Genomic DNA, 24305 nt, shown 5'->3' with positions numbered 1-24305 from the left:
AAGCCAAATGTGACTAAGCTATGTGAGAAGAAGCGCTGCCAGGTCTCTAGCAGCAAGAAGTAAAGTTCAGAAAGTTAAAATTTAAAGAGCTGTTAATACAGACATTTGAAACAAAATAAAAATAATTAGTTTTCTCTACTTAGCCAGCGACTGTATATCTACTGTATTCTCATTATTATTATTATTATTTTATTACTTATTGATTTATTTTTTATTCATCTTTAAGTTAATTTATTTAATTCATTTTTTTTGTTAAAAAATAAAGTTATTTGATAACATTGGAATGTTTTATCAGCTTCTCTTGTGGAAATCCTGATGCAGCCCAGCCTCACCCAGACTCTGCCTCTTGCGGCCCTCAGGTAAATTGAGTTTGAGACCCCTGCTCTAGGGCACAGAACATTCCTTTACAATTCAGGTACTTTCACAAACAACATTCATATTTTTGGTGAGCGGTAGGAAAGTGTACCTGCGTAAAACAGAAAGAAATGAGAATATCCAAAATTCACATATAAAAAATTGAGTTGAGTTGACACGTGAAGTAGATTTGAACCATCTGTTTAACAAGCACCCATTTTCCACTTTTTAATCTGTTTTCCTCTTCTGTTTTCTGTATAACTTACATTTCAACTGTGATTAGTATAGATTAGCATATGCAAGTGTCTATGTTGTCAGTTGTTTTACTCTGAGTCTGAAATAAAAATAGTTCTTTCACAGTACTTATTGTGATACTTAATATTCTACAAGATTCCATCAATGTCGCAAACATCTATAATTTTATATATAGAACTTTCAGAACAAGTCAGGCACAATACATTTTATTATTATTATATTAGAGAATTATTCATTCATTCATTTTCTCAACCGCTTTATCCTCCCAAGTGTCCCAGCTCCCTTTGGGGCACAGGGCGGGGGACACCGTGAATCGATGGCCAGCCGATCGCAGGGCGTAAGGAGACAGACAACCATTCGCGCTCACACTCATACCAAGGACAATTTAGAGTGTCCAACCATGCATGTCTTTCAAATGTGGGAGGAAACCGGAGTACCCGGAGGAAACCCAAGCAGGCCTGGGGAGAAGATGCAAACTGCACAGATGGACGGACCTGGAATACCCTGGAACTGGCAGGCTGATGCACTAACCACTCAGGCGCCAGGCCGCCCAGTATACAATTATTGACGTGGTAATAGTCCCTGATGGTTTGTGTGAAAATATATCAATATGGTTAATGCTGTAAATTTCGATAATTTGGAAGAAAATAGGTTATTTAATTGATTATATCCAATATCAATTTTTGTTATGTTAGGGACAAATGATCTACACCAAACACAGCAGAAACGTTCAATGGGAATTTAATTGTAACTGTAGATTGAAGGGGAACACCAACATTGAACCAAACTGCCATCTTTCAAATTCAATTTCAATTTCACACTTAGATAGTTACACCCAGTATATAAAGCTCCACACAGGTATGGTCAGTGTGTTGTGCCTGACTTACACTAAATATCAAAATAGAGCGCTTGATACAGTTTGTTTGAAAGCACATTGCTTAATGGTTCATGCATTCTTTACTCCTAATTGATTGGGCAGCATAGAACATGTCAGCACACCTGCACACCTGAGTATTGCAAAGTATCCCTTACACTCGCTTGCCGCCCTGTGACCCTGACACCTCGTTCAGACTCGACACCTGTATACCGTGATTTATAATTCAGTCACTGACACGGTCGTGGTTTGTTATATTTTGATTTCTAGTGAATTCTCCAACTCTGTCGTGCTCTGGTTATATTGTGATTCCCGGTATAGTTGCTGACTCGGTCATACCTTTGTTTATTAAATTCTACCTTTTGATAAAACAACTTCTCTGCGTCCGTGATTGCCGTGGATCGACCTACAATCCCCTAGGCCATACCGAGCAGTATTTATTGTAAATCCCAAGCTACTTCAACATTTATTTTGTTTGGGTATTGCATGTTTCACTTTCAAGCAAAGCATTTGACAAACTGGCTTTGCTCAAGAAGAATGGAATCAATTGTTTGTTGAATCTGATGATGAGGAATCAGACTGAACATTTTTTAATATTATGATGATGAATTAGACATTAAGGATCTAAAATTGTAACTTTCATTTGAGAATTGGGTTTATACTGGTAATTTGTTTTACCAGGTTGCCGTACCATATGTTGTGAATAAATGTTTTGTCATGGTGACATGTGTTCAGCATTTGCCAGTTACCAGTACCGGTGTAATCCTTTGGTGTGTGCTGAGAAAAAATGGAAAAAAATATACCAATATATAGTCACAAATTATGAGTGTGCGTTATATGCAGGGCTGTGCGTTTTACTCGAATAAATATGGTACTTGAAAATAACAATGAGGGAAATTATTGTAAGGGATGAATGGAGGAATGAATATAAGTGATTAGGTGACACTGCTGCTGTTGTTGTTGCACTACAAGCGCCTGAGGATTACCCTCAGACAGCGCTAGAGCTGCCACTGGAATGCGGATTATTTCATCCGGGGGGTAGTCGGAGGTGAGCGGCAGTCAAATATCTCCGGCTGGATGAAAAACGTAGGGTGCCACGTTCCTTGTTGGCAGCTCTGAGTGGTATTTGTTGGAATTCGCAGGCCGCGGCGAGCGGCCTCTCAGGAGACACCACGTGAAGGTTTCCAACTTTGTCTCCCCAGGTGACACTGCTGCTTGGCACACCTGTCAGAGCTTGAAGCATATAATGGGACATAGGCTCTGTCATCATCATTGACTCGACAAAAGCCTAATTGTCATCATACCCAGATGCGTATAACGAAATTGGCAAAGCATGGGTTTCTTCTTTAGAAAGCAAAAACTCAAATTACTCAGTGAACTTGGATAGGTCAATATGGCTCACTGTGACTACATGAGGAACAAAATAGGTAAGTGTCAGGGTCTCTGAGACGTGGAGGGAAAAATTCCCAACACAGTGTAACATGGAGGATGTGGGAGGCGGGCTAGAGAGGTTGCCAAACCACAATGATGTGGTGTCTTAGTTAGATTTTCCTTGTGCTGCGTGGCCTTTGGAAGCGAGCAAAGCATGACTCAGGGAGCTGATGCTGTGAAAGCTAAATAGGGAACATTGGGTAACTAGGTGACTTTGCAAAGTGAGGTGTCATCTTTCTGTCACGTAGCTGATTGCTGAATGAAGGAAAGCCAAGAGTAATGACATGGCAGCAAATTGTGTACAGTTGATCCTAAAGCCTCAGGGACAGACAAAGGCTGGTGTCCTTGAATGCTCAGAGGAAGTACAGTGGTACCACTACATACGAGCTTAATTCGTTCCAGACTGAGCTTGTATGTCGATTTCTCGTAAGTCAAACAAATGTTTCCCATTGAAATGAACTAAAAACAATTTAATTTGTTCTAACCATCTGAAAAAACACATGGCGACGAACTCGTAACAGAAGAAACAAATTTAAATTGAATTGGATTAATATATACAGACACACTCAAACATACGTTTAATTTGCTATCTAGTAACACATAACTAGTGGTTTAATAGTAATAAAATGTGTTTACTAGAACTAAAATTAGACGGATTAAACAGCGAGTGGGACATAGAGGCATGCGAGGGGGTGCGGACTATTCCGCGTCAGCGCACTCTTAACAGAACAAGCAAATTTAAATTAACTTGGAATAATACATACAGACACACTCAAACATACGTTTAATGTAACTTTACACAAAACTGATTACATACATATTTACATACACATACATATATATAAGCACATACATATTTACATACACATACATATATAAGCACATACATATTTACATACACATACATATATATAAGCACATACATATATATAAGCATACATATTTACATACACATACATATATATAAGCACATACATATTTACATACACATACATATATATAAGCACATACATATTTACATACACATACATATATATAAGCACATATATACATACACAGATGTATATGCATGCATGCAGTAGGTCTTAACCTTCTGCAATGAGGGCGCAGCAGTCTATTGCTGAAAGAGCTTTGGAGACTCCACAGACTGATGAACGGGATGGGAGGTGCTGTCCATGATGGACATCATCCTGGTCAGCATCCTTTGCTCTCCCACTTCCTCCACAGATTCCAAAGGACAGCCCAGACCATAGCTGGCCCTCCTGTCAAGCTTATTCAGCCTGTTCCTGTCCCTCTCCATGCTCCTGCATCCTCAACAGACCACTGCATAAAACACTGTAGATGCCACCACAGTGTCGTAGAAAATCCTCAGCAGTGTCCTGCACACTCCAAAGGACCGTAGACACCTCAGTAGGTAGAGGCGGCTCTGGCTCCTTTTGTACAGGCCATCTATGTTTGTGGACCAGTCTAGTTTGTTGTTGAGGTGAACTTGTTGAGCCTGCACTAAATTCCAGTTTTCTTCACCATAAGATGAAAGAACATTTCAGAAGTGTTGAACAAATAATTTATGAGCTACATACTGTGATCCTACACCACTTCACAGCTTCAACATTCATAGCTTTAGTACATTGCATTTTTCTATCTTAAGTGTAAAAAAAATCATTAAAATGTAAAAATCCACGTTGAAAATCGCAAGTGGAAGACAGCTCTGTTTAGCCGGCACTGAATCAGGTGACACTCAGCGCTTCATGGTGTAGGGGTTCACTCGCCTGACTTCGATGCGGGCAGGCGTGGGCCCGATTCCCGTTCGTGGTGGTATGATTGGAAGTGCAAATGGCCGTTTGTCTCTCTGCGTGCCCTACGGCAGAATGGGGAACAGTCTAAGGTGTAGTCTGCCTTTTGCCTGAAGACAGCTCGGTTAGGGTCCATCAACCCCTGCACCCCCTTTGATGATGCGCATTATGGAAGGTGAATGAATGACTTCTTCATAATTGTACTAGTGTACTTGTATTTTTCTGTAGGCGCAAAAAATACTACGGTATCCAATGTTCCCTCTGATTTATTATATATTTGCACATACAGACAACCTACCTGAGCACACTGAGGACCAACCAGGGTGAGAAACATCATAATTGCTCGCTATCGGCACACACCAGTATCACACATCCCATAAGCAGCTGCATGTCTACTACCCATAAATGATCTAGTCATAATACAATTTAATGATTAATATCTTATAAAACATCTTAATAAGTGTCACTAGAATGTGCACAAATCTGACTTAAATTTTACCTTATTTTGCACGTCTGTTCTTCTCGGTTCTCATTTTCCTTCAAATGACTTTTCCACTGAATGTGTCATGTGAGATAGTGTAGCTTCCCTCTATTTGCAATATTCCTCCATCGGAAGATTTGCTTAGAACTTTAGCTTCGCTTCATCTTTTAAAGAGGAGACCTTTCTCATACAATTCCACCGCTTGGTTTTCTATTTGCACATACTCTGACAGCCATTCAATCTTAAAAGAACAGCAATTATTTTTTCCTTTGCCTTGTTGAGTGGCTCCGCCATGGCAGCAGCTCCAACAAACTGTTAGCTATTTGCTAACCTACAACTCAGCCAATCAATGTGGTTAACATTTATTTGTGCCAAGTGACAAAAACCGCATCATATCTTGGCTGGACAGTCTTAATCAAAGTTTTACCCCAAATTACTGTTTCTTGTTGTTTGTCAGTGACAGGCTGCCATTGTCCGAGTTGTGTTGCAAAATGGCACAGAAAAAGTTGAAATGTGTTGATTTTTTTTTACAATTCAGGCTGGATTTTATTTTGTGCACTGAATATGTTTGCTGTGTGGGGAGAGCACAACAGTAGTGCGCAATTGCACACACATTCAGTTTACGGGAACATTGATGGTATGTAGTTAATAGAGGGATGATTCTACTTTGCAGTCTTTTGGTTATCGTGGCCATGTCTGGTCTATATTATCAAGAATATTCGAGGGATTACTGTAAAATGAAAGCTGATGTAAGACACACCTTTTGGTTATCATGTGTTTTCTTATTTCATTTTTTTTAAATAATGTATCATTGTTCAGGCTGATCTCTAAAAAATGAATGGATTATTTCAGTACAGTAAATTAACTTTACTTCTGTTGAATATATAAACAGTAAACTGGTCTGAAATTGTGCCCGAGTCGAGACTGCATGCTGTAGTTATGGTTCAGGCATTTATGCCTGAAAGCCACGATCAGTGTAGATTGCTAATTACCTCACACTATAATGAGTATTAAATCTGAAATAAGGTGTAAAAGGAGTTTCTTGAAAAATATTGTGGTAACTTGTACAAACTAACTTAAAACTTACATCAGAAAACTGCACAATGAATGACAAATGAAAGATGGACTGCCTGCATGCAAGGGTTTAGTATACTTTGTATACCAATAAGATTCAGGTATCATTGATCATTCAAGCATATCCTTTATTTCAATGAGGCCATTTCTCTCCTTCCTTAGAGTGAAAAGAGGACATTGCTGCAGTTAGGCAAGCAACTCTACTACAGTAGAGGGAGACAAAGTTGGAAACCTTCACGTGGTGTCTCCTGAGAGGCCGCTCGCCGCGGCCTGCGAATTCCAACAAATACCACTCAGAGCTGCCAACAAGGAACGTGGCACCCTACGTTTTTCATCCAGCCGGAGACATTTGACTGCCCCTCACCTCCGACTACCCCCCGGATGAAATAACCCGCGTTCCAGTGGCAACTCTAGCGCTATCTGAGGGCAATCCTCAGGCGCTTGTAGTGCAACAACAACAACAACAACAACAACAACTACAGTAGTGGCATGGCAGGTTCAGCTGAAGGAGAGACGCTGACACCCATACTAATGAGACGCTATACACTTCAATGCATGGGGGGCATCGCACACTACAAGAGAATTTATTACAATTTTTGACTACATTTGATTTTTTTGTACTTTGTATTTCACTTTAACACATAATATTTGAAAATCAACAAACATAATTGTTAAAAGGCTTGTTGCCTTTTTCAATCTGTGTAAATGACACAATCATTTGTGAGAGATGAAGTAAAGTGAATTTGAAAAAGGTTGGACCACCGTGAAAATAATATGCATGGGAATAAACCTACAAGGGAACATTATTGAGTTTAGTAGGAGAGAAATCAGACATTTACCCACATTGGACTTAGAGAGAATATTTGTTTCAATGTCCTTAGCACAAATTTGGTTTGAGACCAATGTATTCTGTTTTTGTCATCCTTAAGACTCTACTATTCTGTCATTCATAAAGTATCTGTTAAATGGGGGGGAAAACGGCTATGGTGGTAATGTAACTCATTTTGTCTTTTTTATGTGCCTTAGGTTGAGAATAAAGAGCAAAGACAAGTGTAAATAATACATTGTACTTCATAAAGCAGGTCTCATTGACTGGTAAATTCCAGGCTTCCTTTATCATTATATTCATACTTGCTCCAAAGTGTAACCATCCTTCTGTTCAAATCACAGTGGTAACAGATGTACACCATGCCAACTGTGGAACATTCAAAAGACTCAGTTACATTCTGGGGCTGCTTCGCTGTAGCTAGAAGGCGGTGTGCAGGCTATAATGAACACTCAAGACAAATAAGATATTCTGGAGAGAAATGTACGGCCCACAATCAGAGAGAAAGAAAATGATTGCGAACACTTCTTCTATTGAGAATTTATTTATTTATTGGTATTCTATATTTATTATTTTCTAAGCTGCTCGTCCTCACAAGAGTGAATGAGGGCGCTGGACCCTTTACCAGCCATCAACAGGCAAAATAGGCAGCAAGGTAAAACCTTAATTGGTTGCTCAGCAATCCTCGGTGTGAGTTGAGAAAAAGTAAACAAAAAAAGGATATCCATTTTCAGTCACAAATCATGGGTGCGCGTTATACCTGAATAAATTCAGTATGTAATATTGTTTAACTAGTTCTTAAATGGTTCTGCTGGATAATCCATCCTCAACCAATATAAGGATAGGGAGACCTGATGGTGCAGAAGTGGATTTAGGAAGAGATTTAGCTAATAAGTGGGACACTGACAGAATAGGCGTAAATGCAGATGAGATGTAAGGAACAGGTAGATGTGCAAAGGCCAAACCGGGGGCATGTGAAAAATTGTATGCCCGGTGAAACAGCAATGAGCAGCGGAAGGATCTGTAGAGACTAGCAAGACAGAAGATCAGAAAACGATTGAAACATGGTCCAGCAAATTAGAGTGACAAAGAACACAGATGATAAGCTGTTGACAGAGGCCAGTAGTGTACTAGAAAGATGGAAGAAATATTTTGAGGAATTAATAAATGAGGGGACGGCCTGGTGGGGCGAGTGGTTAGCTCATTGGCCTCACAGCTCTGGGGACCTGGGTCCACATTAAGGTCACATCCATCTGTGTGGAGTTTGCATGTTCTCCCTAGGCTTGCGTGGGTTTCCTCTAGGTACTCTGGTTTCCACCGGCAATCCAAAAATATGCATGGTAGGCTGATTGGACACTCTAAATTGCCCCTAGGTATAGGTGTGAGTGTGCATGATTATCCGTCTCCCCGGGCCCTGCGATCGGTTGACCACCGATTCGGCGTGCACCTCCTGCTTGCTGATTGTCTCGTCAACCCATGTCCGTCTATTTAAATCCTGTGCATTTGTGAATCCTTGTAGGATCGTCGCTTGGGTGTCACTTGTGTTCACGTGTGCTCCCCTATGTCCAGTGCTCCTTGTCCCGGTGCGTCTTTTCCAGTAAGGTTTGGTTAAGTGTTTTAATCCTTGTTATTTATTAGTTCCTCCCAAGTCATTAAAGTTTTGTCAGTTCACATTCACTGCCCGACTCTGCCTGCTAGGTGTGGCCGCTGCCTTAGCTTAGCAGCTAGGACCGCCCAGCATCCGCACTTTTGCTGTCTTTCCCTTCGCTGCCTCCGTCGTACTCCGAGTGGAGTGGACGTTCCATGGAGAAATCGGTGGTCTCGAGATGTTCTCGGGGATATCGTAGGTCCGTGGGTAATCTGTTGTGATAAATATATCACATCTCCTCCCGAGAGTAATTAAATCCTGGCAATTCTTAGTAAATAATGATACGATTGAGTAAACAGAAAACAAAACTGGAGAGCACCGAGCCGCCGCACCGGTGCGCAGAGCCATCTTGGATCTTTTGGAGATTACAGGTCCCTCGTCTTCATTTTGCTCCACTTCGACGACTCTATTGCCTTAAATAGCCTGAGCATGATGTTATGTTTCCTGACTATTGTTGAAGCAAAGTGAGTTAACGCCGACCACTAATTCTCGGCTTTGTTGAGTTTTCTCGCACGTGTCTCAATATTTTCCAGATAATGGGCTGTGCTATGCAGAAACCCAGCAGGCTACACTTTTAATATTACGAGTGGCAGAGAGCCTCTGCACCACATTAGTAAAATCCCAAAGTGATCAGAAACAAAAATGTCTCCTTTCGTTTTTGTTCTTCGCATTATTCATACCTCATTGACCAAGTATGTCACTATGCTCAATGTTGAGAGGGTTGTATTCTGCCATTTGTTCATATCAGACTTACTGTATAATTTTGTGTTGCCATTTTTATTAAATAGTGCGCACTGACTGTTTCTTGCAAAAGTAAACTTTATGTAGAAATTATCGAGGACAACAGAAGTGAGGACAATATTTACTGCTATCAGTTCTTGTTTTCTTTCAAAATTCCAAATATTTTTTACAAATTGAATTAAATACAGAATCACGCTTTCCTTTATTGTTTAACAAATATAGTATATATATATATATGTATGTGTGTGTGTGTGTGTGTGTGTGTGTGTAGATGTGTGTGTAGATGTGTGTGTGTGTGTAGATGTGTGTGTGTGTAGATGTGTGTGTGTGTGTAGATGTGTGTGTGTGTGTAGATGTGTGTGTGTGTAGATGTGTGTGTGTGTAGATGTGTGTGTGTGTAGATGTGTGTGTGTAGATGTGTGTATGTGTGTATGTGTGTATGTGTATGTGTATGTGTGTGTGTGTGTGTATGTGTGTATGTGTGTATGTGTGTATGTGTGTATGTGTGTATGTGTGTATGTGTGTATGTGTGTATGTGTGTATGTGTGTATGTGTGTATGTGTGTATGTGTGTATGTATGTATGTATGTATGTATGTATGTATGTATGAATGAATGAATGAATGAATGTATGTATGTATGTATGTATGTATGTAAGTACGTACGTACGCACGCACGCACGCACGCACGCACGCACGCACGCACGCACGCACGCACGCACGCACGCACGCACGCACGCACGCACACACACACACACACACACACACACACACACACACACACACATATATATATATATATATATATATATATATATATATATATATATATATATATATATATATATATATATATATATATATATATATATAGATAGATATATATATATATATATATAGATAGATATATACCCTTTTGACCATTTTTTGTTGTTTTAATAACAAAAGTTGGAAATCAAGGATTCTTGATACCAGCAGATGGATATCAATCATCTCCAGGAACACTCGCAGAGTATTATTAGTGGACAGGTGGTAATGTAAATCCGTGTTTCTCTCAGCAATGAGAGAAAGAAATTCCACGTAATTTCCTTTGTTTGGGGCTGCAGCGCTTTCATCGTGTCCCCAAAAGGAAAGTTTACAGTCTATCAAACTATTTAAGATTTTCCTATTTTTCTTTACCTTTTTGTTGTGGCGCTCCATTTCCGTGCGTGCTTTCACTGAACTTCTCTCTGCTTTCCCCAAAAGGTTTTGGAGAGCACTCTTGTTTGTTAGTGTCTGGCAGTGCGTTGCTGTTTCGTTGCTGCTTTGGTTAAACAAGTCAAAATTGCAAATCCAGTGTTGCTCCAAACACGTCGATCGGTGGCAGATAACAAGCACTCCCAGCAATTTAATTTGCAGTGTGCCTCGGAGCCTGTGAGCCAGGAGTAGCGCTCGTAGTTAGCTAACTGAAAGTGGCGGACACACCCTTTTCTCGGCTGTAAAAGGCTTGGTAGCTTTGGAGTTGACCGCCCTTTCTTAATGATGTCCATTTTTTTTCTGGAAAAGTCCGTCTGGAAAATGGCTTTGCCAGCAAATCTGCAACCAAATCCATTTGTTTTCCTCCGTCGGCCATTGTGTGTGGATTTTGCAATCTCTGGCTGGCTCACTTTGGCTTTGGTCCGCCTACTCGATCACTAGCCAATCATAGTTGGAGAAAGCGATGACGTTTCCCTACACCTGCGAGATGGCAATGAGGTATCCCTACGCCTGCGAGAAGGCAATGACGTATTCCGACGCCTGCGAGAAGGCAATGACGTATCCCTACGCCTGCGAGAAGGCAATGACATATCCCTGCACCTTCGAGAAGGCCTTGGTGTCACCAAATCGAATTCTGATTGGTTAAAGTAACCTCTTAAAAGCAGCAGAGACTGCAGAACTGATTGTGAAGGCCTTAAGGCAGATTTCTGACCCTGGGAACAAATAATGGCTGAAATGTGATTTGTTAAATGCTTAAATATGAAAACACACATGGAAGCAGTGCTACCAGGGGGAAAGCAATCAAAGGAAGCTAACAGACAATTTGGAATTATTTAATGAGTATTGATGGACAAAATATAATATATGATTCAGATATTTTAGGCCAGCAGAAAAGGCTTAGAAGGCCCTGACTGCACACCATTGGCTAAATGTTAGAGTACGGCTACTAAAAATAACTGACAACGGACTTCCCCCAAGTGTATTTGTATTTGTCATAAAAAAAAAAGATTATGGGATTACGTACAAATATATTAGAACGGGGAAATGTTAGGGTTATTAGTCCAACATGAAATTTCCCGAATACGGGGTGAATACAGTTATCGAATCCAATTATTATATATTTGCTCACAATGAAGAACGCTTTGTTTTACTCATCTTATTAGTCTTTCATTATTATATATTTTCTCACAACGAAGAACGCTTTGTTTTACTCATCTTATTAGTCTTTCATTATTATATATTTTCTCACAACGAAGAACGCTTTGCTTTACTTAGCTTATTTACATTAGAAAAGTCATTTTATTACATCTGCTTGCAATCGCCGTGTAAATGTCTGAGTTAACCGAAAGAACGGGAAGGTCACTCCTCTCTCCAGCTGGATTTCGCTCAAGATTCTTCACACCGCTCCCTTGGGAAGATCTGGAGATCTTTCAATTGTTTTGACTTCTCACAGTGTGGTTCACACCGCTCACTTGGGAGTTTTACTTTTGTGCGTGCATTTGGGAATGCCTATTGGTGTACCTATCATAGGCAAATAAAGATTTCAACCCATTTGACAAAACATCTACAATAAATAGACAATACTTCTCACTGTCATTTAATTTGATAATATCCATGGGGAGTCTCATCTCAAGCGTGTCTGCTTGAATGGTTGTTCGAGCTTTTGCCAAAGCCGGCATCATCTCTGTGGAGCCACATGGCAATGACAGTGACTCTGAGAACGAAAAAAGGGGACTTGGCGTTTTTGATGACTCATTTGGACAGTTGTTCAATTCAGACACAGTAAATGAGGACTTTGATGGATTTGTGGGTGACAATGACGTGAGAACATTGTAAAATGGCTAAATAAAGTACAACCAAACTCAGTTTTGCTTCCGTTGCCTTTTTAAAAACGTGTTTTTAGCGTGTGTGTTTAGCGTGTATGTTTTGCCATGACTGTTTGCCTCTTTTTTAACGGTGCATCCTTTGTGTGTCAAATACAGAAATTGCACTCATTACTGACACTGCGGCCTAAAATGCGATGCGACGTATAGTTGTGAAAATACGGTACTTAAAACTTGTAAAACACCCAACTCAACTTAAAATAATGTTACGTTTAGTAAAATATCATTCCAACAACGATTGCCTTTGGGGAGCTTTCATAATTTTCTGAAAATGCACAAGCTCTTTGTCGTCAAATGGGCGATAGCAACACTTAGATAACAACACTTAGATAATAACACATTTCTTCTTTTGACTTGTACCATACCTTTTGTGGGTTAAAATGAGGAAACAGCATAGACTAAACCAGCATTGAGAACACTAAAAATATCTTAAGAAACAACTCCATGACGAACAAGGGTCGAAGGGACCTCAGAAAAGTGCTGAACCAGAATCCTGACAGAAAGCTGGATAGCTCTGTCCATACCAATTTGGTGGCCACTATTCCACTCGCATCTGCCGAAAGTGCACCTTTTTTGGGTCGGGCTTGCGCCATTCTCCCGTCGTACTTGTTCGCCACTACGCCGCTCAGGCCAACTCTCGCATCCGCCTACGGTGCGTTTAACTCGGGTCTGGAATAATATTGAAGCAGGTCCTTTCTAGTTATTGGGAGGCCAGCGCTGCAAAAGGGGCCAACTCTGATATGACAATTTCCAAATAAAATACAGGATACGACAAGAGGATCTTTGAACCCTTGAGGCCGTTTGTAACCTAATATTTCCTAAGTAGATACATTTATATGTAGAAGTACCCCTGTAGTTGCTACATAGAAGAATTTTAGCAATACATGACATTATTGACGCATTTGCCGATTACTGGTTTGAAGGTTTGACATGGATTTTAAATGTTTTTCCACACGGGTAAAGCCATGTTAGGAAGTTTAATGTACTTTGTCATTCATTAAAATGTTTTAGTTTTAATTAGCGCTAGGTTTTTTTATTTTCACTGCTAGATATTTTTTTGGGGGGCGGCCCAGCGGTACGAGTAATTAGCACGTCGCCGTCACAGCTCTGGGTTCAAATCCAGGTCATGTCCATCTATGCGGAGTTTGCATGTTCTCCCCTGCGTGGGTTTCCTCCCACATTCCAAAAACATGCACGGTAGGCTGATTGGACATCTTAAATTGCCCCTAGGTATAGGTGTGAGTGCATGGCTGTCCGTCTCCCAGTGCCCTGTGATCGGCTGGCCACCGATTCAGGGTGTCCAATGCCTCTTGCCCAGAGTCAACTGGGATAGGTTCCAGCATCCCCTGCAACCCTAATGAGGCTAAAGCGGTTGAGAAAATGAGATGAGGTTTACCTGATAAACTCAATGCCAACTTACAGTATATAAAGACGCTTTAAAAAGATGCATCGAGTTAGAGAAGCCAGCCTCTTTAAAAGACGATAACACACCATTTTCCCAATTCAACCCAATTCTAGAGGACGAGGATGAGACAATAGCTGAGCAGATGGAACACTAAGACACTTCTTTCAATGGTGGGGTGGTAGGGAGGAAGTGTACACACAAGTCTAAGCACAAGTGTGAACTCAAGTTACACCAAGGCCTTGTTGCTATGGTAAATGTGGAGGAACAACAGCTTGACCTAATATAGCTATTTTTTATGTGTTTTATATTTAAATCGGGACTCACGTCATCAAATGTAGATTGTTGTTTATTCACGTTGACAATCGCACACTGTCATCTACCTGAAGCTCCACATGCATATTCACATTGGTATTCTACTGCACCATATGGAATATTGTATACCATTCAATACAACATTAGTTAGGTGAGAGGAAAGGCTTTGTTGTAATTGTATTGTCACTTCCACCATGTGTCACGTTGAAGTAGCACTTGTGTAATGTGCAAATGTCAGTCCTTTGGGAGACGGCTTCAACATGGGATATTTCGCCGAATGAGAACCAATAAACTTCCGCCGGACCGGTGGTTAAGTCAGCATTAATAATACTTACTTCTCTTATGAAAAAAACTAAAATGTTAAAGTGATAGAAGCTACCCATGCAATCGATTCTGAATCGATTGCATAGGTAGCTTCTACCATGCTGAAGTCGCACAAGACGAATTATTCATCAGAATTTGTAACTCGGATAATTCACAATGCACTCGTGTTATCAAATTTATCCAGTTTAGAGGGCAATTGAATCAAATGCATACATAAGATGGCATAAGCCGTAGCGATGATGTGAATATCAAGCCATTTAAATTGGAAATGTGGTACTTTTCTGAAATGGTTGCATCAAAAAAAGAAACATGTTTTGGGATTTGCGGGGTTTAGCGCGGTTGTCAGGAGTCCCAGAGTTTGCATTACATGTCCTGAGTAAACTCCGGAAATACCGCAGAAGTTGGCAGCTCTGCTATCCTCTGAAAATAAACCCACCTGAAAATAGGATATTACAATGGAAAATGTTTGTAATTGTTCTAATTCAACAACTACGTTCACAAACAAATACCTATCTCATGGTTATGATCTGCAATAAAATGCAACCTTATTGTGTACATTACTGTTCGGAGTTCTTACTTTTGAGACAGACGGCAGCAACTAACGGCTGGGGAGAGAGACTTTACATGTTCGTTTCGCAACACTTTTGAGACTACGTAACATAACAAACTTTAATTTAAATGAACTTCGCTTAAACACGCACTTAAAAATGGATGTAAAATGTACAGTGTTCCCTCGCTTATCGCGGTTAATGGGGATCGGGACCCCCCGCAATAAGTGCATTTCCGCGAAGTAGGGGTGCCCCTTCAAAAATGCTTAAAGAAACGTGTAACACGTGCACAAAAGCACCACCAAGCAAAAACATCATAGTAGTCCGTATGGAGGATCTTCTGCAGTTTTTTTGCACATAAGAAACATTGTTATTGGGAGTTGTGAACATTGTTTTTTTGGGCGGTGAAGATGCGCCTGTAAACAGCCATGACGTCATCAATGCGATTCCTGAATTCTCACCATGTTTGATGCAATTACTAATTTTTATTGTATATTTGGTTTCCACCTCTTGTAAGATGATGTAATTTATAATTTTAACTTAATATCTTTACATTTTTTATAATTTTTTTCCTGAAAAAAATCCGTGAAGCTCTGAGTCCGCGATAGCTGAAGCGCGAAGTAGCGAGGGAACACTGTATTCTACCGCAGCTTTCAAGTTGGAACTAGCTGCTTCTCCGTGCCTCACAAACGAGTCTATCCCTAGTTCGTTTTTTAAACCACGACTCGGTTTGAAGGTTTCAGTGAGCATCGAAGTATACCCTTTCTAAGCTGCTTACTTTATTTTCAAGTCTTCGCTGATTCCGCTAACTCTTTGTCCTTTATCCATAATAAAATAAGCCCCTCCCTCTCGTCATGAATATCACTGCGTAGCTAGAAAAGACCATCTAGTGACCGCATCCTATGCTCATGTCAAATTTGTCTCGTATCTCAGGCCAAAAGTTTGCTCGGAATTTTCCTCATATGTAAAATTTCTCGTATGTCGGGACACTTGTTTGTTAAGATATTACTGTATTAAATATACAAGTAATTTCTAAATCAAATTATTCAAAACGACCTTATGTTGTCAAAAGTTGATGTCTCCGAACCTTGAACAACTTCCATTTCGAGCGATGTAAAAATAAGTAATGTAATGTTTTTATTCTCATAATTTTATGAGTTTGCTTTCATTCATTCATTTTCAAACACTTATCCTCACAAGGGTTGTGAGGGGTCTGGAGCACCCTGAATGGACAAACATTCACACTAACACTCAATCAGTCTACCATGTGTGTTTTTAGAATATGGGACGAAACCCACGCAGGCCCGGGAGAACACGCAAACTCCACACAGGTAGACCGACCTGGATTAGAAACCAGGACCCCAGAAATGTGAAGTACGCTTCGTCAGATTTGAAAGGGATTGGGTCATCGATGGAATCTTCAGGATGTGCCGTGGTTGCAGCAGGAAGAGCTTCTGCGAGAGGTTTTAGGTGCAAAAAGAACATAATGGGAAGTCGTGACCGCTATTTCTGTTTTAGTGCAAATATGCTTTTGTCAAAGGACATGGCACTGTCAAGACGATTGCTTTATTCAATGGTTATGACCATTTTGGCATCAATCTCTGGGACACTTTGTTTCATACTGTGACCCACATTGAAAATGTCTTGCCGATTTCTCAAAGTACTAAGACCACATTCTTCAGTTTTATTGCCATCATATTTTGGGGGGAAATTAATCTTCCTCTTCGCTCCTCAATGCTGGCCAGCCATCTTACCCATTCAGAGAGCTCTATTTTCGGAAAAGAGTCCCATGGTGCCCGGACTTAAACTAAACTTGACTTTCACTTTGCTCCTCCGTGGCAACCAGCTGTCTTAGCCGCCCAGACCTTGTACTTTGAACATTTCTGGAAAATTCCACCATCAGCTCGCTATCCCAAGTCTCCCAGCCATCCTGTCCGGTCAGATAGCTCTATTTTCAGATTAGGACAACGGTGTGCGCCATAAGGTCGCCCGGGCCTGGCATTTCTAATAAAAAATCCACCCTTACCGAAGCTCCTGGCTGTCAAGTTCTGAGAGAGCTCTATTTCCGATAAAAGCGATGGCCTCCGCCCAGTGCCCACCATTTTTCTTTTTTTGTAGCTGAGTTGAGTGACAGTCCCCTGTCTTCAAAGTGGGAGACAGAGAGGTGTCTTCCGCTTGCAGGGTTTAGTATTCATTTTGACATTTTTTTGAACATTTTTGATTTGGATAAAAAAATTGCAATGTACTGAAGCTCCGAATGTTGAGGTGACAAAGTATAACAGTATCGTGTGTATTTTTTAAATCAGGGTGTGAATATCAAACTCAAAACATGAATAAATAAACTTTTTCTACTTTATTGAGAAAAATGTTGACATTGCTGAACAATATCTCTAAATTTATTTCAAATTTGAAAATAAAGACGAAAAGGCAATTGTTAGAAACTCATCAAATGCCTTTTTGATTAAAAAAAAACAATATGACCAACTATACCTGAGCAAAAGTCACCTCATCTCATTTTCTGAACTGCTCAATCCTCATTAGGGTCATGGGGGGAGCTGGAGCCAATCCCAACTGTCTCCGAGCTCAAGGCGGGGGACACCCTGAATCGGTGGTCAACCGATCACAAGGCACAATGAAGCGGACAACCATGCACGCTCACACCCATACCTAAGGGCAATTTAGAGTGTCCAATCAGCCTACAATGCCTGTTTTAGGAATGTGGGAGGAAACTGGGGAACCCAGAGGAAATCCATGCAGGTCCCGGGAGAACATGCAAACTCCACACCGGTGGACCGACCTGAACTTGAACCCAGGACCACAGAACTGTGAGGTCGACACGCTAACCACTAGCTCCAACGTGCCGCCCATACCTGAGGAAAATTCAACACCAGAAATAATAATAATAAGTGTTGCACAACCTGCGTTGTTCAGAAGAAACTTCTCACATTCAAAGTTATGTTAAATTTGTCTCAGACCACACACATTAACATTCATTCACAGAAACGGAGTGAGGATGGATAATATAAGGGCTGCAGACACATCTAGTTGACCAGCGATTCTCATCAGCTCACTTGAATCAAGAGGCACTTTTTAGATTGCCACAATGGCCAAGTACAGTAATATTAATGTTCCACCCATACACAGGTTGCTCTTCTCATTTCAGCAATGTCTCAATGGGACCTAAGAATAGACCAAATGTAAAGGGAATGGGAAGAGCTATGTTGATTGGTGATGAAGGAATTCAGCAGTGCAAACTGCCCCGTTTCAAACTCCCCTGCTTGCTTGGCTTTGCAGTCATGTGACTGACATGGTTGTTGAAAGAGAACCCTATCAGGAAATGTCTCTAACAGTGTACGAACAAATTCATTGGCCAACCCAAAGTTTTAATAGAAAAGGAAAGCTGCTAGTGAAATGGAGCTCAATGAAATAGAGTAAAAGAACTGTTTATTCTAAACCTGACCAAAAACGTATCTTTCAAAGTACAATGCATCCATAAAATGACATTAGCAACAGTAGAGGACTAACTGGAATGCATTACTATCTGCCTTTGCTTGTATATCAACTGTAATAGATTGCGTCACAGATAGAGCAGCTTCCTTCACTGTTATGGTATTCAGTAAAACCATACGATTATGTTCCAGAATCAACTATCCTATTCTGTTATTTATGGCAAGAACAGATGTAAAGATCCCAAGTTCAGTCACAGTGTCACTTGTCAAATCCAAGCTTCAGCTGTGACATTGCCAATCTTCCATTGTGTCTCAGGAGCAGACGTACCTCTGTGTGCCGTCCACAGAGTCATCGAGCAGATGAATTATTAAGAGAACTTTCACAAGCAAATGGGCTTTTAATTGTCCTAAGTGCTGTTTGACAACAACCAAAACACAGGCCCTGATCCAAACAGGCTATCAGCCCACTGCAGCCTCGTCAACAACAGCAGAGGTGATAACTACATCAATATAGGCAAGATTTTGTTCCAGATTTTGCTGCCATTAAACTTTAACTAAACACACAAGAGTGGAATGAAGAACAACAAGATCATTCATCATTTGGTCATTCCAAATTCATTTTCAAGTTGAACACACTCAAAAGGACTTGCATGATTGTGCCTTTTCAAAACTTGCCTTTCATGGGAACCTCTCCCCATGCAGACATTTGCTTCTATCAAGAGCCTGGTCTGTGACAATGAGAAGCATATCTGCACTCCACAGGCATCCTGAGCTGAACCTCACTCCACAGGGTGATGCAAACAGGCTGTCGGCGTGACACTTACAAGTCACACTTGTGTTTCTTGCACGGTCATACTGGGGGATGCGAACATAACCCAAATGGGAAAATCCTCAAGGATTGACGATGCAACAATGCAGTCTGATCGAGCGAACGTGGGTTTGTTTTAAGAGACGAAACGCCGCAACGCCCGGCGTGATAAAAGCAAGCTTACCTTCTCACCTTATATTGCGACGAGCTGCGGATGTTGCCGCTTGTCACGCGCCAATAGCTATCCTCCTCGTTCATGTGGACCAAATGATTCTGGTAAACAAGACCCTCCAATGGCACGTCTTGCAAAAACACAAGTGTCACCCTACTGAGCCGCTCTCCGCCGGCTCACCATAGGCTGCTGCTCCATGGCGGCACGAGGAGCTCTGCTAGGAGGCTACCACTGATTCCGCAGCAGCCTTTTACTCATACGAGACGTGGGATGAGTGCGGGGTGGGGGCGTCCGAGAGCCCACGACCGAGCACTCAGCCCCTGAAATGAACTCAAAGGAGCTGTAATGACAGTCACCATGCCTGCGCGTTTCATCAGCTAGTCAATTAGCCGGAGCTCATCTTCAACGATTCACCCACAGTCAGAAAGTGCCAAAATGAGCTATTTCAATGAACTCAAACCACAGGAGGGATAAAGGCCAACTCATTTCGGTGTTCTCACCTTTTAGTGATGTTTGGAAGAGATCCTCAAGTCGTTTTAGACGGTATCCAGTGTTGCGGGCTGTCTTTGAATGCTTGCATATTTTTTAAAAGGGGAATGTTAATACAACTGTAATAAGATAGACAATGGGGGGTGCATTCTTACGGCTACCTAGAATGAGATTTTCTAGCATCAATATTTCAAATTGTTTTAGGAGGTCCTCAAGTTCATATCATATGAATTACTCCACACTTAGCATAAATTTCATACAATTTCGAGCTTGCTCACTAGGATTCTTTGACCGTGAAATTTTAAATAACACTTATCTACTGCCGCTCTCATCTTTTAGGATCTTTATGACCAATTTCAAAAATAATAATTCAATGATAATCTCTCATCTCATTTTCTGAAGCATTTTATCCTCATTACGGTCGAATGGGTGCTGGAGCCTATCCCAGCTGACTCCGGGCCATAGGCGACACCTTGAATTGGTTGTCAGCCGATTGCAGGACACAAGGAGACAGACAACGATGCACACCCATACATAGGGTGCAATTTTGAGTGTCCAATCAGCCTACTATGCATTTCTATGGAATGTGGGAGGAAACTGGAGTACCAGGAGAAAACCCACGCAGGCCCGGGGAGAACATGCAAACTCCACAGAGAAGGACATGACCTGGATTTGAACCAGAGCTGTAAGGTCGACACATTAACCACTCGTGACACCGGGCCACCCTTCTTATTATTTGTTTCATATTTTATTAAAATCAGATGCCAATAAACCTGCTATATAACAGTAAAGATGAAAAATAGAGGCAAACCTGTGTACTTTCAATCTGTTATCATTTCTAAAGTCTCAAATGGTAAAAAATAATAAAATAGCTTTTGTTTGTTTGCATAAAGGCCAAATATTGACAATCAAGAGCCAGGTGGTTTTATTTCAGCAGTACCTCTTTGGTTGCTTTCAAAGGATATAATTGAAAAAAAGCCTGATAGGAACCTAAGCCAAATTCACATATGTAGGACTTCTTTGCCCCTGATAGTGATTACACAGATGGAGTGTTGTCTGTACAGCAACAAGGGTTCATCATATTAATTAATTCATGACCAGATTTCTTCTATTCCATATATACAGTGTGTTCATTCATTTTCTGTAATGCATATCCTCACAAGGATTTCTGGAGCCTATCCCAGATCACTTCGTGCCCAAAGACCTTTCACGCACACAATGACTTAGAGGTAGGGGTTAACGAACGACCGGGGAGAACATGGAAACTTCGCACAGAGTATCCACCTGGGGTCGAACCCTCCACTCAGAGGGGCCAACCGCTCCCCCAACGAGTAGTGAGTAGAAAAAACGGCAGGGTGGGGGATGATCAGTTCAGACAGCTCTTAGTGTAGTTCGGCCATCTAGTGGATTAAAACCGTACTCCAAGAAGAACAAAACGTAACAATGTATGTATAGTATACAGGGGTCGGGAACCTTTTTGACGAAGGGAGCCATAAACAATTCATATTTTCAAACATTATTCATTGAGAACCATACAAAGAGTTTAAAAGTAATAATACCGTATTTTCACGACTATAAGGCGCACTGGATTATAAGGCGCACCCTCAATGAATGGCACATTTTATTTTTTTCTATATATAAGGCGCACTGGATTATAAGGTGCCCTGTCTATTTTGGAGAAAAATAGTATAAGACTTTTAAGTGCGCCTTATAGTCGTGAGAAACAGCACTTTTTATGATTTTTGTTTTTATTCTGCGTGGAGGCCACTATTGGTTGAAGTACTATTGTTTATTCAATATATTTTTTGCATTTATCAGTGTCAGTACAGATTTTGTTGTTTTCCAGCCTTATTCTATTTCAAACTTGACTGTAGAAGCTAAATACCATATTTTCCATATATAAGGCCCACCACATTATAAGGCGCACCCTCAATGAATGGCACGTTTTATTATTTTTTCCATATATAATGTGCACTGGATTATAAGGCGCCCTGTCTATTTTGGAGAAAATTTAAGACTTTTAGGTGCGCCTTATAGTCGTGAAAATACGGTACATGAAAATGTGAGCATTTTTTATTCATTTCACCACTTTGAAAGTAAAGTATTTACTTAAAAAGGCGCTAGAGATAATTTCGGCGCCACCGTGCCCGGCGTGACGAGCCACATATGGCTCCCGAGCCATAGGTTCTCTATCCCTGTATAGTATACTATAGTATATGCTATATACTATAGCAGGGGTTGGGAACCTATGGCTCGGGAGCCATATGTGGCTCTTCTGATGGGTGCATGTGGCTCTTCGCTAACTTTTGACGTAAAATATGTATTTAAACCGATGGTGACAGAGCCGAGTCCCGAATGCACCAATAGGAGTGTCACGTCGGCACTATGGCGGTGACAGTACCTCGAACTTCAATCTTTTTTTTTCATTAAACTTTTCTGCATGCATATTTTCATTGATTAGGAACTAAGTAACAGTGTTGTCAAAAGAATTGCACTTTAAACGTGGTAAAATGACTCCAAAAAAAATCACATCTAATTTTTCATTATCTCTCAAGGAATAAAATTTGAAGAGGAATTCTTTATGGCTCTCTATGTCAAAAAGGTTCCCAACCCCTGTACTATAGTGTACTATACAGGGGTAGAGAACCTATGGCTCGGGAGCCATTAGTGGCTCTTTTGATTGGTTGATATGGCTTTCTGCTAACCTGTGAGATATAAAATTGAAACTGCTGCCAAGAGAGAGAATGGACCTGCTTCAGAAAATGGGATGAGATGAGAGATTATCATTGAATTATTATTTTTTTATTTGGTCACAAAGACCCCAAAAAAATGGAGGGGCGGTAGATAAGTGTTATTTATATTTTCACTGTCAAAAAATCCTAGTGAGCAAACTCAAAATTGTATGTAATTTATGCTCAGTGTGGAATAATTCATATGATATGAACTTGAGGACCCACTAAAACAATACGAGCGTCACCTCAGCATTGTTGCGTTGACACCAGCTCTAGTGCCTTTTTAATAATTTTCCCCCTCATTGCCTGCATATCTCATTGATTAGCAACAGCGTTAAAATGTTGTCAATAGAATTCAGAGACTTTTTCTACTTTACAAGTGGGGAAATGACTAAAAAATGCATGTGTTTTCACTTTTAAAATTCTGTGTATGGCTCTCAGTGAATCATATTAGAAAATATTATATGAATTGTGGCTCTCTCCGGGAAAAAGGTTCGAATCCCGGCCGGTCCACCTGTGTGGAGTTTGCATGTTCTCGCTGGGCCTGCATGGGTTTTCTCTGGGTTTCCTCCCACATTAAAAAAAAACAAGCATGATAGGCTGATTGGACACTTTAAGTTTCCCCTAAGTTAGAATGTTAGTGTGCATGGTTGTCCGTCTCTTTGTGCCCTGCAATCGGCTGACCACTGATTCAGGGTGCACCTCCTGCTTGCTAATTGTCTCGTCAACCCATGTCTGTCTATTTAAATCCTGTGCATTTGTGAATCCTTGTAGGATCGTTGCTTGGGTGTCACTTGTGTTCACGTGTGCTCCCCTATGTCCAGTGCTCCTTGTCTCCGTGCGTCTTCGCCAGTAAGGTTTGGTTATGTTTTTTAATTCAAAAAGAAAAACAAGCATGATAGGCTGATTGGACACTCCAAATTTCCCCTAAGTTAGAATGTTAGTGTGCATGGTTGTCTCTTTTTGCCCTGCAATCTATCGGCCACTGATTCAGGGTCTCCCCAGCCTCCGGCCCGGAATCAGCTGGTATAGGCTCCAGCACCCTCTGCGACCCTGGGGAAGATAAAGTGGTTCAGAAAATTAATGAATGGATTTCACCTAAGCTCATTGAATGACAGGTGGACAAAGTGGGATTTTTACCCAAGTCCCCCACTGTGATGGTGACCAATGTGAATGATTCACATGTAAACTTTTGAACAAATAATGGATGGTGACCAAATTGGTCACCACCCGTTATTTGTTCAAAGGTTTACATTTGCCCACGACGCCTGTTTCAATTTAAAAAGGCTGTATCAAATATTTGAAATCTTAGATACAGCGTTTTTAAATTGATTGTTTGGAGAAAATAAACATCAATCAATTATTGGAATCCATTACACTTAAAGTAGTTTATCGACGAGCAGAGATAGAACATCCAGGGGCTTTCACGGGGTCTATGTGCCGCATTTTTGTCAGAGGAAGGAGTGCACGCAA

At 40.8% G+C, this 24305-nt stretch overlaps 1 protein-coding gene across 7 annotated transcripts in view; it reads right to left on the bottom strand.

The window, feature by feature from the left end:
* The window catches only part of dlgap4a (discs, large (Drosophila) homolog-associated protein 4a), a 78810-nt gene extending 58816 nt beyond the window's left edge, over positions 1-19994 (bottom strand). For 2 of the 7 annotated variants that reach the window (XR_013326914.1, XM_077721089.1), the window contains exon 1: positions 19632-19994. Coding sequence is in view for 1 of the 7 variants with exons in the window: in XM_077721098.1 (XP_077577224.1) it covers positions 19632-19697 (66 nt within the window). In the remaining 6 variants the exon portion in view is untranslated. Of the gene's footprint in view, positions 1-17979; positions 18053-19623 lie in introns of all 7 variants that reach the window. The other 5 variants (XM_077721073.1, XM_077721065.1, XM_077721054.1 and 2 more) reach the window with 5 other exon arrangements.
* Between the last annotated feature and the right edge of the window lie 4311 nt (positions 19995-24305).

This window comes from Stigmatopora nigra, chromosome 1 (genome assembly GCF_051989575.1).
Source record: "Stigmatopora nigra isolate UIUO_SnigA chromosome 1, RoL_Snig_1.1, whole genome shotgun sequence".
Classification (NCBI taxonomy): Eukaryota; Metazoa; Chordata; class Actinopteri; order Syngnathiformes; family Syngnathidae; genus Stigmatopora; species Stigmatopora nigra.
The sequence above is the reverse complement of the archived record's forward strand: the minus strand, read 5'-3'. Positions and strand labels throughout refer to the sequence as shown.